At 43.0% G+C, this 17905-nt stretch overlaps 1 protein-coding gene across 1 annotated transcript in view; it reads right to left on the bottom strand.

Moving 5' to 3' along the window:
- The window catches only part of FSTL5 (follistatin like 5), a 469924-nt gene that overhangs the window by 233022 nt on the left and 218997 nt on the right, over positions 1 to 17905 (bottom strand). The window contains exon 4 of the mRNA XM_014520176.2: positions 11341 to 11461. Within this exon, the coding sequence (XP_014375662.1) occupies positions 11341 to 11461 (121 nt within the window). The remainder of the gene's footprint in view (positions 1 to 11340; positions 11462 to 17905) is intronic.

Below are 17905 nucleotides of genomic sequence, written 5' to 3'. Positions count from 1 at the left end.
AAAGTTATTTTCTACAGACAATTGAGCATATATATGTTAACATCTACAACTACTCATAGAATGTCAAGAAAATCTGTCATCATTTCACATATTAAAATATGTATTATAATCTCTCTCAAAAGATGGTTTATTTTGTATTAGTAGAAGAAAGATAAAAAAAAAGTCCTGTTGTCTGTCAGGAGCCATGACACAAAATTCACAATATAATTTACAGTCATGCTTGATTCTGTCTGAATTTACAATCTTTAAACGACAGCCAAGGCTCTAATTGTATCACTGGGGGAAAAAATCTTACTAGGAAATATTAATGAAAAAATAGTGATAATTAATCGTATAGGTATCACATTCCTGTCCCTGACTGCATATTGAAATGAAACTTAATCACCTAATCTTTTATAAAATTAAGTTTAAGAGGTCTAAGTTGTGTAACAGATTAATGAAATAGGTGTTGAATCCCAAGCACATGAGCTCAAATAACATTCTCAGTCAAAGGTAAAACATTTACATGAAATCACCAGGCTCAGTTATTAAACTCACCTCTTTACTATCACACTGCTTATACAAAATTTCCCAAAGGTTTTCTCATTGCTCTTCATCGTATTGATACATCTGTGTGCTATTTACTACAGAGATTCTACTACAAAATTTCAATGGGAAAAGGGTGACAATTTGTACTTGCTGCCACAATTTTTGATCATATCAAACATTATAGATCCTTACATAATTCTATAGACTTCTAAGTACACTGGAATACAGAATCATAGAAAACTGAGGTTGGAAGGGACTTTAGGAGCTCATGTAGTCCAACCCCCTGCTTAAACAAAGATCAGCCCCAACTAGATAATCCCAGCCAAGGCTTTCTTTAGCTACATCTTAAAAACCTCCAAGGATGGAGAGTCTACAATCTCTCTGGGTAAGTTGTTTTAGTGTTTTACTGCCCTCTTAGAGAGAGAGTTTTTCCTAATACCTAACCTAAACTTCTCTTGCAGCAATTTGAGACCATTGCTTCTTGTTCTGTCATCTGCCACCACTGAGAACAGTCTAGTTCCATCCTTTTTAGAACCACACTTCAGGTAGTTGAAGGCTGCTATTAAGTCCCATTTTAGTCTTCTCTTTTCCAGACTAAATAAACCCAGTTCCCTCAACCTCTCCTCCATGTGCTCCAACCCCCTATCCATTTTTGTCAGCCTCTGATGCGCTTTCTCTAATTTGTCCACATCCTTTCTGCAGTGGGGGCCCAAAACTGGATGCAGTACTCCTGATGTGGCCTAATCAGTGCCAAATAGAGGGGAAAAATCAATTCCCTTGATCTGCTGGTAACATTTCTAGTAATGCAGCCCAGTGTGCCATTAGCCATCTTTGCAACAAGGGTGCACTGTTAGCGTACATTCAGCTCATATTCACTGTAATCCCCAGATCCTTTTCTGTAAAGCTGCTGCTGCCAGTCAGTTCTCAGTCTGTACCATTGCATGGGACTGTTCCGTCCCATGTATAAGACTCTGCACTTGTCCTTATTGAATCTCATGAGATTTTTTTGGTCCAATCCACTAATTTCTCAAGGTCTCTCTGAACCCTAGCCCTACCCTCCAGCATATATACTACTCCCCTCAACTTGGCATCATTCAACTTGCTGAGGGTTTACCCTATCCCATCTTCTAGATCACTGATGACAATATTTAACAAAACCAGACGCAGGACACTCCACTTGATACCTGCTGCCAACTAGGCATTGAACTATTGCCTACTACCCTCTGAGCCCAGTGATCCATCTAGTTTTCTCTTCACCTTAAAGTCCATTCATCCAGCCCATACTTCTTTAGCTTGCCTGTAAGAATGTTGTGGGAGACTGTATCGAAAGCCTTGCTAAAGTCAAGGTATATCACGTCCATTCGCCTCCCCACATCCATAGAGCCAATCATCTCATCACAGAAGGCAATCAGGTTGGTCAGACATGACTTGCCCTTGGCGAATCCATGCAGATTGTTCCTAAGTAATCACCTTATCCTCCAAGCTCTTAGAAATGGATTCCTTGAGGATCTGCCCCAGGATTTTTCCAGGGAATGAGGTGAAGTTAACTGGTCTGTAGTTCCCTGGATCCTCCTTCTTCCCTTTTTTAAAGAGGAGCCCTTTTCCCTTTTCCAAACTTCCAGAACTCTCCCAATCACCCTGAGTTTAAGGATGATGACCAGCAGCTCTGCAATCACACCAGCCAGTTCCCTCAGCACCCTTGGGTACATCCCACCTGGCCCCATGGACTTGTACACGTTGGCCTTTTCTAAATAGTCCCTAACCTGTTCTTTCACTGAGGGCTGCCCACCTCCACCCAAACTGTGTTGCCCGGTGCAGTAGTCTGGGAGCTGACCTTGCCTATGAAGACCAAGGTAAAAAGGCATAGAGTATTTCAGCCTTTTCTGCATACCCTGTCACTAGGTTGCCTCCCCCATTTAGTAAAGGACCTACATTTTCCTTGATTCTCCACTTGCTGCTGACATACTTGTAGAAATCCTTCTTGCTAGCCTTCATGACCCTTGCTACTTGCAACTCCAGTTGTGCTTTGGCCTTCCTGATTTCATCCCTGCATGCCTCAGCAATACTTTTATACTCCTTGCTAGCTGAGATATATATGAGATATTCCACATTTCAGCTGTCTTTGACAATTAAGAAACTCTTAAAGTACCTTGAAATCTCAGGGAAAGTACACTGATTAAAAATGAGTAACTGGGTTTTTTTTAGGCCATCTGTTCCATTAATCACTATGGCTACTTACACACGTAAACAAACAAACAAACCCCCAAATGGTGCTTTACTTTAAACTCTGTGCACCCTTGTGCCGAGTCCAGCACATGCCCAGGAGAGGCATCAGGTTATAGTTAGACCCAGCTCCCCAAATGTCTATATAGAGTGGGTGCTTCAGCAGGGCTTTTTTGGTGCTTGTATCTAATAACTGATTGAATCAGTGCCAAAAAATCCCTGCTGAAGCACCTGATCTATACAGACAATGCAGAGCCAGATAAAATGAATGTGCTTCTGCTTCCAGTAAAGTGTGTGTGTGTGTGTGTGTGTGTGTATTTTTTCCCACATCTGTCAGTGCCCTATTATATTTATATACACATCAGAGTCCTTCTCAACAAGCAGGTCCTTATTCCCTAACATTGGGCAGCAGGCAAGTATCACTACCCCAATTACACAAAAAAGTTAATTGTGATTTCACACAAGGTCCCTTCACGCAGAGCTTGCAATGGAACCCATTTCTTTACACTGTCAGAGCCAAGTCCTACACACTGCCTTTCTGAATGAACAGCCTTGTCACTACTATTTGAACCAATTGTTCTATTCAGCAGATAGCCCTTCTGAGAACTATGAAGACAGGCCCAATCCTCATATCCGCTGTTTTAACATTGTACACTAATGCATGAAAAAACTATGTATTAAGTTAAAAACAAAACAAAACAAAAAGCTCACTGTTAGCTCAAATGAAAGAGATTTGCACTGAGGTTCCAAAAGGCAGGGGTTCAAACAATAATATTAACTCCTGTAAGAGCCCTTTGATTAGTTGCATATACAGACTGTACAAATTCATTTCTACCAGAAGCCTCCCAGTTTTCTTCCACATAAGAATAGTCTTGCTCCTTGCACTCATCATGCTCCTCCTGGCTGATCCACAGGATAGAAGGGGAGGGTGGGGGGACTCAGCCACTGCAGCAAGGCTCCAGGAGCAGATCCAAAGCAGTGCAGGGTGAGGCAGAGACATTTGCTGCAGTGGCAAGGCACCCATGTTTTGCCACTGCCTGCCTTGCCCTGCACTTTTCCAAGTCAGCTGGGTGGTGTGAGCAGCAAGGGGAAGCTACAGGGGCCATAAGCCAGTAGCAAGGTGGGAAATAGGGCTCCCACCTCTGTTTGAATCTATTCTGAGAGGTTTCATCACATGATGTAATGGCATTAATGACTTTACATCAGAAAGGCAAATGCGTATTACTATACGCCCAGCCCAGGCTCTGGCTTCTTTACTTTTCATTCCATCCAGGAAGAGGTGACACAAACTGCTGAAATTTCCTTAGCCTGACGAAGGGTTTTTGAACCCAAAAGCTTGCTTAATAACTGTTCTCCAACTATTTGGGTTGGTCTAACAAAAGATATCAAATTCACCCAAGGAACCTTGTCTGCCTACGTCCTTAGACCAACACGGCTACAACCTAAATCCCTGCATATTACTATTACATTCTAAAAAACCACTGGACAACTGTATACATCAGATTCAACATTTAATATTTATTTTAATGAATGCCCTATCATTTATCTCGCAGGTGACTCTCAGCAGTCTTCTGGTGATTTATCCCTTATTCCTGGAGACTCCAGAGCAATCCTATAGGGAAGGCCACCGCAATGCCTGGCTCCAAGAACCTCTGGCTTCCCTTTGCTTTCCCCACCCACCTGCCTCAGCCACTCCACTAGTCTCAGTGGCTGGAATTGCAATTTAAAAGCCAGAGGGAACAGGAGTAGGGCATGCAGAGGTTTTCCCCACTCTGGACATTTAAAAGCTGATGGCCAAGAGTGGGGCTCTAGGAAAGTCTTCTATACCTGGTTTCCATCAGCTCTCCCTTGCTGCCCCACTTCCCAACTGAGTGGTGTAGAGATTTAAAACTTAGTGGCTAGAATCTAGATTCTCAAGCTCTGCTTTAAAATCACTGGCCTGATGCTCAGCTGGGCAACAGTGTGGCAAGGGGTAGCTCATGGGAGCCTCTCTCTTTCCAAAACTGGGGACTTCCCAGTTTGGGGAAGAGGCAGGGAGTGGAGGCTGCTGCTCCCCTTGCCTGCCCATCTACAAGAGGGTGGGCAGTTGCCACCCCACACCTTCTCAAGATTGGGGTGACCCCAGTCTCAGGAAAACAGGGGCTGTTCCCCTAGATCCACTTCTCCCAGTCTCTACAAGGAGTTAAGATGGAAGGAAGTGTACAGACATGCAGGGCATTTTTACATGTGCTCCTCGGGCAGTGGGGCAGGGCAGATGCTTTAGAACAGCTCTAAGAGCCACTCTAATTAGAGTGCCTGCAACATCTCATGTATCAGCATCCCTGTGCTTTAAAATGGCAGCAGGGGCACTTTATGTCAAACTTGTTGAATGAGCTTTAGTTAAAGCACCTCCACCACCATTTTGATGCTGATACATGAGACATGGAGGCTGGCTGGAGCACACTGATTAATATACTCTAGCAGACTCGGTTAATCAAGTCTGTTCTGATGCACTGTATTTACAGCACGTTGGAGCAGCCTCTCAGCACATGTACAGGTACCCTCAATCTCCTGGGAGAAGCTCTCCAAGGAGTGATTTAATCCTGCTGTTCCTGGGTTATTTTTCTCCCTGGGAGAAAAAGCCTGAAATGTCTGTACAATTTGGGTTTCTACTGGGAGAACAATGATTCTCTTGGTAGAAATTGAATTTCTGCATCTGGCCATAGTTGCTTATGTAGTTGTTGTCCTTACAGTTCTTTATTTTAGAAAGAAGTATATTATACAAAATGATAAAAGCATGGTTTTGTTGACAAAGCCATTATTATCTGAAAATTGTGGAATGACATACTACAAAGTTTTCTCTCTCATTTTGATTGTTTAGTACACGTTTTAACCATTTTTGAAGCAGAATCGATTGAATTTTTAAATTCTTCCTTTTTCTCCAAATTGTGATGTAATATAAGGTAGAAACAGTTATTTTCTTCATGTAATACAACATTCTGAAAAATTGATTCAATTGTATCAAAATGTTTTATTTGACATTTTTGACTGAAATGAAATATTTCAACATTCCTAAATCAATTGTTTCTCTCTAGCACAGCACATTGAACAAAATCAAAGTGGTTCATTTCAGCTCAGTTTTGATATTGAGCCAAGTCCACCAGAGGAGTCTAGTAACTCATAACAACTTTAGTTTAAATAAGTGATGCTTCTCTGTTATTTTCTGTGCATTTGAATTACATTTCCCAGAAAGTATTTTGGTCATATGATATCCAGGATGCACCAGAAGACATGGAAAAGGGCAGATTTAGTTCAATCTAGACACCCCAAAAAATTACTCAAAGAGGAGCTTGAATAATCAGAAGGGCGTACAAAGCAGGAAGTTAATATGGAACAAACAAGCATTTGAGACAATGGCTATGCACAGGCAGGAGAATCACTCTTCTCTCAGCAGAAATGACAAGCATACATGAACCTAAGTCAGTTCTTCCCAGGAGAAACATGCCCCTACTGGAAGAATGTTTAGTTCTCTCAGAACTAAACATTTGTGTACTCCCCTCTTTGTCTGGTCTGCAAAGGGACCAGACCCTGAGTTTTAAACACTGCCCATGCCATTTTGCTGCAGGTGGAGTTAGCAAAGCCTGCAGGGCTAGGGGAAAGCTATCCTGCCCCAGTTCATGGGGCATGTCCAGACGAGCGCACATGTACCTCTTGCAGCATCTCAAATCAGTTTGACACACTTTGGCAGTTCAAAGTGGAGTGCAGCCTTGGGTTCGCAGGTCCAAGGGGGCGGATGATGTCTCAGGTGGCAGCAAGTTGCAGCCAGGCAGCAGCCCCCACTGCCAAACTGCTGCAGTGGGTAGAGAGTAAGGGACCACTCCACGTTAGGGCTGCTTCAGCAGTCCACCTGGCACAAGGGGTTGTGTCCCCAGATACCAAGTGGCCAGGCCTCAGAAGCTCCTGAGGGCAAGTAGCTCTGAGGTTCTTGCAAGGGCAAGTTATTATATTTCTGGGGCCAGCACAAGTACTGGTCCTAGGCTCTAGCTCCCCCTGGCTGCAGATCTGGGAGGAGCTGGGCAGGGTTATTTTTCCCCAAGTGGTACAACTGGCCCCACATCAAAGTGCATGTCCAGGCATGAGTGCTGAGGCAAAACTCCCCAGCTGAAATGTGTGCTGCTCCTATTTGAGCTGCTGCAAGCGCACATGCCTGCATGTGTGGAGGCACCCATGATTTTTAAATGGCATCCCTTCCCTCTTCCCTCCCCGCCACATTCCCCAGTTCATGGTCCTGTATGTTGTAAATGCCACGATTTAAAATCCAGGAAGACAAAACCTGGGGCAGAGAAGCTGTGTCCCCAGGCCTGTTTTCCCATGCCTCTAGCCTTTAATTACCCCATAGCAGACCATCTGCACATGAGGCAATTTAAAAGCAGGGGACTGCTTATTGACAGGCTGTCCCATTTCCAGGTAGTGAAGAGAATGACTATCAGGTAATGGACTCCCCTAAGGGCAGAGTGACATTCAGAAAAATTCTTATCAGTAGAAAGAAATCTCTGTCTGTGGCCTGTGTCCTTTTTATTATGCAATAAGTAAAGGGAATTGGCTACATCTCAAGAATGGCTTATTTGAGGGTTTTTTTATACATGAATTAACAAATCATAAACACAATCATAATTCTTATTCTGCCTTCCTATTTGGCCTCATATATACAAACAAGGGAACCAGTAGCTTTTATTGTTCAATGTTTTCTGTACACAAATACTCTTTAAAAACAGTAATGGAGCTTACAAGGACAATCACCTTCCAGAGTAGATTTAAAAGGTGTCTTACCTAACATAAGACTCCTTTTGTTATAACAGGTAAACAGAAAAGAGTGCTATTGTTTATTATTACTTGTATCATGGTAGCCTGAGGAATATTGCTCTAAATCATGACCTCATATTCTAAGCACTATAAAAACATTTTAAAAATGTTACTCTTCAATTAAGAGTTTATAGTGCAAGTAACACACCACAAAACCACTTAAAATATTTAAGTAGCTCAGCATGAGTGGGTACTTGTGATGCTTGTAGTCTTTCTGTAGCCTGAGAAAACTTTTTAGAAAATGTTATTTTTTGAAAATATTGTACCCAGATCATAATTATATCAACAAGGGCACTACACAGAATACTAGGGGACAAACAAGAGAATATAGAGAGTTAAATCCTTGCCTCATTGCTGTTGTAATTTTTGAGGCCAACACTTTGCCTAGAGTTATTTACACTTTTTACTTAGCAAGAGGGAGTTAACCACATCACTACTGATTTGCAGAAATCTAGTGCTATACAGCATGTTAAGTTGTTGATCTCAGGCATGTTCTTAGCAGACAGATATCCATATTTAAACACATTTAAAAAGTCACAATCCATTGCATTCTATCAAGTTCCTATTTTGACAGATGGGAAAAGATATCAAACTGAGACATCAAATTGTTCTCTGGCTAATCATGGGTTAAATCATGGGTTTCATAGTAATTTGGGGTCATAAGAGACCTGAACAGATCATGTAGTCTGGCCCCCCACCACTGGCAGGAGCACACGCTGGGATCACATGACCCCAGGCAGGTGTTTGTCCAACTTCTTTTTGAATTTACCCAAGGTAGGAGAGAGGGCCACTTCCCTAGGAAGTTGGTTCCAGATCCTAGCCTCTCTAACAGTGAAATAGTGCCTCCTAATCTCTAACCTGAACCTATTCTCCAGCAGCTTCTGGCCATTGTTCCTCATTACCCCAGGTGTTGCTGGGGGGAATAGGGCCCTTCCTATTTGCTGCTGATCTCCCCTAATGAGTTTGTAGGCAGCCACCAAATCCCCCCTCAGCCCCTGCTTGCTGAGGCTGAACAGGTTCAGGTCCCTCAGCCTCTCCTCATAGGGCCTTCCCTGTTGCCCTCCAACCAAGCGGATGGCCCTCCTCTGAACCCTCTCAAGGCAGGCCACATCCTTCTTAAAGTGCAGTGCCCAGAACTGGATGCAGTACTCTAATTGTGGGCTGACCAATGTCGCACAGAGGGGGAGTATCACCTCTCTGGACTGGCTTGAGATGCATCTTTGGATGCATGACAGGGTGTGGTTGGCTTTGCTGGCTGCAGTCTGGAATTGATGGCTCATGTTCATCTTGGAGTCAGTAATGACTCCAAGATCCCTTTCCGCCTCTGTGGTCACAAGGGGGCAGCTCCCCAGCCTGTATATATGCTGTGGATTACTTCTCCCAAGGTGCAGCACCCTGCATTTATATACATTGAACCCCATCCTATTACCATCCACCCACTTCTGTAGTCTGTCTAAATCTAATTGCAGCCTCTCTCTCCCTTCGAGCGTGCCTACCTCTCCCCAAATCTTGGTGTCATCAGCAAACTTGGACAAGTTGTTTTCCACCCCCTCGCACCCCATCAGCCAATTTTTGACCCATCCAACTGTGTAAGCATCAATGCCACAGTCACTCAGTTTATTAATGAGAATGGGTTGAGAGACAGTGTCAAAGGCCTTCTTAAAGTCCAGAAAGACTATGTCCACAGCAACACCATCATCCAGGGATTTAGTTACCTGGTCATAAAAGGCCATCAGGTTGGTCTGGCAAGACCTGCCTTTGATGAACCCATGTTGATTTCCCCTGGGCATGATCTCCCCTGCTGGCCCCTCACAGATGTGATCCTTGATAATTATTTCAAGGATTTTCCCCAAGACCGATGTGAGGCTTATGGGCCAATAGTTTCCTGGGTCCTCCTTTCTCCCTTTCTTATAAATGGGGACCACTTTAGCTAGTTTCCAATCTCTGGGCACCTGGCCCGTAGACCACAATTGCTCATACAGCTGGGCCAAAGGCACAGCAATTACCCCTGCCAGCTCTCTCAACACCCATGGGTGGAGGGCATCGGGGCCCGCAGATTTAAAAACATCCAGCCCTTCCAGAAGATCCCTTACTACATCTGCACAGACCCAAGGCCTGGCAGTGCTATCCCCAAGATTGCCCCTACCTGTGGTAGGAGAGCTGTCCTGGTCCCTGTCCAAGAAGCCAGAGGCAAAGAACTTGTTAAAAATTTTGGCTCTCTCATCTGGCATAGCCACAAGATTAACACTTGAGTCTAGCAGGGGTCCTACATTACCCGGTGCCCTCTTCTTACTCCCAATGTATTTGAAGAAGGACTTTTTCTTGTCCTTAATCCTGGTCACTAGCCTGAGCTCCACCCCCACCTTGGCCTTCCTAATAGCCCTCCTACACTCACGGGCCCCTCCCTTCCACTGGGTGTACGCCTCCCTTTTGGCCCTCAGGCATTCTTGAATGCCTTTGCTGAGCCAAGGGGGTTTCAGAGCACTCTTACCCCCCTTCTTTCTCTGGGGGACTGTCACACTCTGAGCCTGGAGGATCGTCTCCTTAAGGTACGACCATCCCTCATGGACTCCCATATCCTCTACCTTTTGGGCCCTCCGTGCCTCCACTAGTAATCTCCTAAATTCGTTGAAGTTGGCCCTTCTGAAGTCAAGGGCTTTAGTCTTGGTATAAGCCCTCAACACCCTGAGCTGGATGGTGAATTCCAGCAGGCGATGATCACTGTCACCCAGGTGGTCAAGGACCTGCAGTCCCCTCACCAGGTCATCCCCAGTGGCCAAGACCAGTTCCACTAGAGTGGCAAATTCTAAGCAGCTGTTGCTGGTGCCCAGGATTTGGGTACTCTGTGGCTACATGGTTTCTCCAGGAGGGCCCATAAGGAATCTCTCATTTTCTTGCTTTCACTTTGCATTAAAAGAAAAATAAATAAAGCCAACCTTTAAAAGAGCCAAGCTACAATCGCTCTTTAGAAGCAAATAGGAGAGAGAGGACAAGTGACATTTGAGTTTGAGTTTCTAACCTTTACATTTATTGCATCCTGGTTACATTACATATTTGTCATTTTAAGTTCACTGCCTTTATTTATTTATTTATTTACTGTGACAGAAGAATATGCAAAAACTCAGCCTCTGATCTTTTCCTAGTACCTACATAGGGGAGGAGTTTTTGCTTCTGTAATCAAGACATCAAATCTTGACTGGGTACCCTAACCCCTCATCACCCTTGCTGCCATTTCTGCCAGTACCCTCATCCTGAAAATGTGATAACTTTCCAAGATGTCAGAAAATAGCCTTCTTTAACATGTTATCTTGTCATGAGTCCTGTGCAGAGTCTGTTAAAAAACTCCATTGAACAAATGCAGCCAGGGCAGAGGAGTGTGAAAACAGCCAAACTTGTTTTAAGGCTGGTAGTAATGACAATAAAGAAGTGAAGATTTAGCTAATATAGTTTCACTTGTAACACCCTGATTACAGCAGCTCTCACTTGAACATACTAATGAATAAATACATGCCCAAATAAGTCAAATCATCTACAGTGCTGGAGTAGTGATGTCACACTTAAGACCTGAGCACGCATGCACCTTGTACTGATTTCCACCTGGAAGTGCTCCACTACATCCTAACAGTCAAGTTATGCTCACTGTTAAAAGAACCATATCATGACATTTCAAATTAGAATTTTTTTTAAAGACAGAGCAAAATACAGAAAGGAAAACTAAGAGGATAATAGACTAATTCTTGTACTTACGAAATGCTCTGTAGAATTCTTCCAGAGCTAGGTGCTTGTCACTGTTATAATCATCATATTTCAACAGATCGAACAGAGAGCAGTCAGACAGCTCCTTGCCAAGTTCATCCCGTTTTATTACCTGACAAGAAAATTATAACCATGAAATTACATTTGAGCTCTTAGAGTTATGTAGGATAATTAATTGTTTCTAATCATCATTTAATACATCATTTTAAGACTGCTTTGGGGCAATGAACTGAAACTGTATAAAGTTAGGGATTTTCAATTGCTTTACAGTTATTTATTACAGTTTAAAAAGTTAATATCTTTAGGATACTGCCACAGAGTTTACACAAAAGTTTGTGAAATATGAATTATATAGTCTAGCATGAAAAAGTACTAGATAGGTAGTCTGGGCTCTAGGCAAGATTTTAATGTACCCTATTTCTTTACATGACTGATCAAAATACCAAATCTCTCAATTCTATTGCCCTACCTCAAACAATTGAGAACTTCTGAAAATTAAGTAAAATAAATTATTTTATTTATTGCATAAATAAACTGTAATATTGTTATAATAAACATAATAAACATAAAGAACTGCAGCTTCTTGTAGGCTTTCAGCAGGCCTGTGTTTTTTTCCAAGAAACTATTATAGGAGTAGCTGACCCAAAAAGACTATTCAGTTTCTCTGCAGGGGGCACATTCACTTTTTAAGTAGATCATAATTAATGGTTATTAGATTTCAACTCTAATGAATTTCTGCTGGAGAAGTGTTCTTTATATGGTGCACCATTTATACTCTCAGTTGCTAGAGTTCAAAGACCAATCTGGATAGCACAAAAAATTGTCAAAGCAATTAATTTAATTAGCTTGATGCCATTACATTTTTAAAAGTGTCATGAGTTCTTTAATAATTACAAATGTTTAGAACTTACGTTTTATATCACACCTCTAATAGAAAAAAAATATGCTTCTATAATAGTCAAGGACTATTTCAAACAGTCAAGAACTAAGTTCAAACTCCTTTGTAATCACAATGACAATTGTACTACCACATAGCTGTAAAAGCAAATGCTTCTGTATGCTATACCTTCTCAAAACTAAACAGAGGATGTTTCTGTTGCTCCACCCAGGGATCAAAAGACCAGAAAGACCAGTTACATTCATGGCTATCATGAGGGTAAATGGAACATTTCAAAACATGCAAATGTCATAGAGAAAAGGTTTCATTAGAGCAGGGGCGGTCAGCCTTGCAGCATGCATGTCAAGTGGCTCAGGAGGCCTCTGTACATAACAACAGATCAGGGAGGGAGCAAGAAGCAGAAAGCAGATCAGACAGGAAAGGGACTGAAGTGGCACTCAGAGAAGTTTCAGGGTTTAAAATGCATCCCAAAAAGATTGGCCTCCTTAGAGCATAAAGCATAAAGGACAGAAAACAACACAGTCTTTTTTTCCTAATAAATGGAATCTCCCCTATATTTATATTGCTGAGGTTGGAAAGTGTGTAGTAAGTAATTCATGGGGGTTCCAGAAGAGCTGAGCCTTCATAGATGCAACTGAAATCAATGAAACTCTGTTTGTAACATAAAATATAGTATCTAATATTAAATACTCAGAAAGTTTGGCTTTTTTTTAAATTCAAATTGGGCACAAAAATAAATGGGTGCTTTTTTTAACTTTAATTTCTCTTTGCATATGGTCCCAGTATGTTACATTGGGAGTATGATATCCAATAACTAACACTTGTGTAACTCTCCACCTACTGTGAAAAGCACCACAGACGTTCATGGGAAACATGTATAATTTTGTCCATAGAGTAGGATTAGAATAGCATGCTGCAAATAAGGGATGCATTAAATCAGGACTGTACAATTGGCACCCAAGTATTTAAACTGTGGCCCAAGACTCAAATTGCCCTTACAACCTGGTTCCTTGTGTGGTTCCTAATAGGTCTAGGCACCAATCCCACCAGCTGGCATCACCTCCTTTCATTGCCTGTTCTGCTGCCATCCCCACCCTTCCACCCCAGGTATCTGGGGTTTCTGGGGCCTCCTCCTGCATCTACTTTCTGCCACTCCCCTGGGGACAGTGCAATACAGCTTCAACAGGAGGTAATGGGTGTGTGTGTGAGGGGGCAGGGGGAGGAGATGCACCTGTAGGAGAGGCATTTACGGTGAAGTGTCATCCAAAACCACTCAGAACTTGGAAAACCCAACATTAAATAATGAGGAAAAAATGAGAAAGAAGTACTGCTCATTTTTGTGAATGCTAACTATTATGGGTGCCTATTCACATGCTTGGGGTGGCAGCACATTTTAATTAGAGCAGTTCCCAGAGACCTACTCTAAGTAAAACACCTTACCATCACATGTATTAAGCCCCTGCGCATTTAAAAATGGCTGCAGGATGCTTTAGCTAAACCTCATTCAACGAGGTTTAGCTAAAGTGCCCCTGTATCCATTTTAAAAGGTGTGGGGCTTAATATACGTGGCAGTGAGGTGATTCTGGAGCGTTCTAATAAGAACAGAGAGTGGACTTGATTAAACAAATCTGCTCTGATGCATTCTAATTAGTACGTGAACCAGCATGTGTATAGGTACCCTATGTGAACAGAAAAAAGAAGGGGTAAAAGTATCAGGTGATATGATTGAAGGCTGCATCATAATATAAGTGAACAAGGAAGCGAATTCAAGTTATTTATACAACCTTAATGCTAGAATTTTCCAATTTAAGTGTCTGGCATAACAGCCTTAATTATGATGTTTTATGCATCTAAGGCGCCCAAAACATATGTTACATTGAAGAGGCGATTAACAGTGCCTTAAATAGTAACCCGGCCACAGAAGGAAACCAAGTTAAGGTGTGATAATGCAGTAAATGAGCCAAAAAGTTATTCTACATATGATGTGGGATAATTTTGTGGCTCATGTATATCACGCCTTAAACTGAATAAGGCAGGACCTAAATATAGTTACATGTGCTGCCTTTTATTAGGCAAATTCTTTCCTTAGGAAGAAAAAAACCCCAACACAAAATGAGTTTTCAATGCAGGTGATCAATTAAATTATATTATACATGTGTCCATAGTATTGATTCATTTTTGTGTTCAGCTTTATATATTTGCAATGTGGAGGAAAGGATTGTTTAGCAGGTAAAGCAATAGACCATAGGTCAAAAGCTGTGCGTTCCTCTCCTGGCTCCACACTTGACTCTGTAGATGGTGTTCAGAGTTAGCCAAAAAACGTTTGGTGAATTTTGAACAACTTGAACCCTGACAGATACCCATATGGTGTCATAGTGAAAGTGCATCCTTTTCCATAAGGCTTTACCAAAGAAAAGTATCCTCATTTACAAATGAGAAAACTAAGGTGTCCCAGGGGTTCTGGGGTTGCAGGAGAACCCCAACCCAAAATAAAAGAAAGCCCCAACTTACCGTCTGCAGGGGCCGAAAGGAGTGAGAAGGCATGGGCAGAGAAACCGCCCACGTGGCTCATCAGCCGCGTTCATATTCAGCTGGGGCCGGGTGACGTCAGCTGGAGACACCACCCGGTGGAAACAAAAGGTGGCCCTGGAGGTACAGGAAGGCGACTGGTGAGCGGAGGCTCAATGGGGAAGCTCACATCCCGAGGGACACAGCCGCTGCGTCGGGCAGCCCGGGACGGTGGGGGGGGAGCCTGTGGAGAAGCCAGTGGGGTGGGGGTGGAGCCGACAGAGAAGCCAGTGGAGGCACCGGCGGAGGCACTGGCGGCAGCACCGGTGGTGGAGCCGGCGGAGGCAGCGGCAGAAAAGCTGGCAGCAGAGCCTGCAGCAGCACCGATAGCGAAGCCTGTGGAGGCACCGGCAGAGAAGCCGGCAGCGGAGCCAGCAGCAGCACTGACAGCGAGGCCGATGGAGGCAGAGGCAGTGAAGCCAGTTATAGAACCGGAGGAGGCACCAACTGGCAAGCCGGCAGGGAAGCCGACAAGGGGAGTAGCAGGGAGGGGCAAGAGCAAAGGAAGAGACGAGAGCTGAGGAGGCAAGAGCAACTACAGGGAAGCCCGGAGCGGAGGTAACAAGGGCGGGGCCAACATGAACCCCAACGGGGATAGCCGTGGGGTGCGGCAGAAGACCCCAAGCAGGGACGGTTAAGCGGCGGACGGGTCCACAACATCCCAAGAAGAGTCAGCTGGGACGCCATACCCAAGTGGGGCAAGCAACTGGGTCTGGGGTACCTAGGCACAGGGAAAACACGGGGCCCATAGGCTAAGGGCACTCTTTATTCCTTTGTGGCCTCCAGGTCCACCGGTCGCATCTCTTCAGCAGTCACAGTAGTGGGGATTGCACGTTATGTCACAGGGTGGTTGGAATAGGGCACTAGGGATACGGGTTAGTCGGATCTAGGTCCAAGGGCCTTGAAGTTTTCACGGTTGCGCCGCGACCCAGGGACACTAGGACTCGAGGCTGGAGGGCCACGGGAGGCTGGGAAAGAAGCTGAATGGAACCAGGGGTGCCAAAGGGCCAGAAGACCTGAGACTGAAGGTGGCGAGTGGCCGGGGTGTAGGGGAGGTCGGAGCCCCGTGAGTGCCCACCAAGAGGCGTGACGACCCTGGAGGCTGCCTTGAAGGGGAACCCCTCCACTGAGGTACCATTCGAAGTCGTGGCAGGAGAGTTAAGGGGATCCACAGACATCAGCCAGGCTAGTCTTTGGGGTCCACTTGCTAGCCCGGGACAGGCGAGATTGATAGTGTGGGCTAAGGCCACACGAGAATGCCTGGTAGAGCAGAGGTGGGCACATATGGCAATGTCAAGACAGGTGACTTGCCCAAAGTAACAACAGCTGATTGAAGAACTGCTTCTCTGCCCCATTACGAGGAACCAAAGAACATTCTTATACAAATGAGAATGTAGTCTGTTTAAAAAACAAAGCAAAACAAAAACCCATCAACAACAACAAAACCCTCCGTATCCTGTAATGCTTATGATCCATGTGGGTGAAATGATAAGGATGAAAAGGATGAATCTCAAGGTGAAGTCTTGGCATGCTACCTGTAAACTCAGGTTAAACGCTCTGGGACCTTATTAAAACTCTTCACTTCTTTGTTAGAAGAAGCCTTCTGATACTGCGCCAACACCTGGTGTTAAGCCTGTTCAAATTGTCAGTATGAGCAGCTCCTGAAAGTGAAAGCTGGCTTTCCAGTCATAGTCTCTCTCTTTCCCCACCTTCCTTTTTAAGAGAAGTGTCAGGGATAAAACATGGGATTAAGAGATACAGAAAGTATGCTTTGTTTCTTTTGCCCTCTATAGAACATGCTCCATCTGCTCTCCAAATAAACTCTCTCTAGGGAAATCTAAGTTGAGTACTCAGTAGACTTGGATGATTCAGCACTTAGCTTTGAAGCCTTGCTCTTTGAAGTATTCAAGGCATCATCTCTACACTGCACCTGGTAAAGAAGAAAAGGTGATGATTCCTTGCATGAAGCACTAGAACAGCAAGAGACAAACACATGCCAAGTGCTGAGATAAGCAGCATGTTAAGGTAAGAGTGGGCTTCAGCCCAAAGAAATTCAGCAACAGAGTACGTGCCAGTAAGCTAAGAGGGTCTTAAAAAAACAGATGCTGAAAGTCTCTAAGACAACAATGCAGCAAAATATTACATCCCTCTCACAACCTGAAGGGACAAAAACAAAAGCACCCAAATAAACATGGGAGTTGGGGGGGAACGTTTAAGGGACTTTCATACCAGCAAGGTGCACCAAAAAGTGCAGTATCTGTTCTTCAAATTTGGAACTCTAAACAGAACACAACTTTGAAAGCAAAATTGTAAGTGAGACAATGCTCAGTAACTGTTAAAGGAGAACAAAAGGAGTGGTGAAGTATTCAGATTCTAGAAGGAACTCTTCCTTCAATAGTGACAAAAAGGAAATAGGCATATTTGGAAGACACACTTGTAGTACATTTTAATTTTTTTTACTGTACATTAAACCAAGTGAAGTCTTCAAATTTTACTTTTTCATCATGTAATAAACAGAAGAAGTATGATACCTAGAGATATTTAAGAATAAGGAAAAATATAATGAACATTTTCAACATTAGGCAATTTGAGTACATTCTTAATATCTGCTCATTTTTAGAAAGGAAAGAATAATGGTCTAATGTTTGCATGCTTAAAAAAAAAAAAAGCCTTCCAAACAGCTAAAAGAAACAGGTTGTGTAGATAATATTTTAAAAATTATATTCAAGCTTTTTAATTCAGTAAACTCTGAATCAGATATTAAATAGGAAAGAGAGAGAGAGAGAGAAAGAGAGAGAGAGATCTATATATATAGGTTCTTGCCAAAACAAAAAAAATCTTAAAGTATGCGAAAAGAAATGTGAATTAATATAATTTAGGAAAATAGTAAAATAAGTACTAAGAAAGTTTAAAATTGTTACATAATATTTTTCTTTTTTTTATCAAGAAAGACATTTCAAACATTATTTAATCTCAAAAAAATTGAGAGAGACAAATATACCAACTGTACAAGTGATAAAACTGAGAAATAACACTATGTTACAAATATACTTTTACCTTCATAGGGGCTAATATTAAAATAATTATTGT

Source organism: Alligator sinensis, unplaced genomic scaffold (assembly GCF_000455745.1).
Source record: "Alligator sinensis unplaced genomic scaffold, ASM45574v1 scaffold454_1, whole genome shotgun sequence".
Lineage (NCBI taxonomy): Eukaryota > Metazoa > Chordata > Crocodylia > Alligatoridae > Alligator > Alligator sinensis.
Note: the sequence above shows the minus strand (reverse complement) of the source record. Positions and strands in the feature narration are given on the sequence as shown.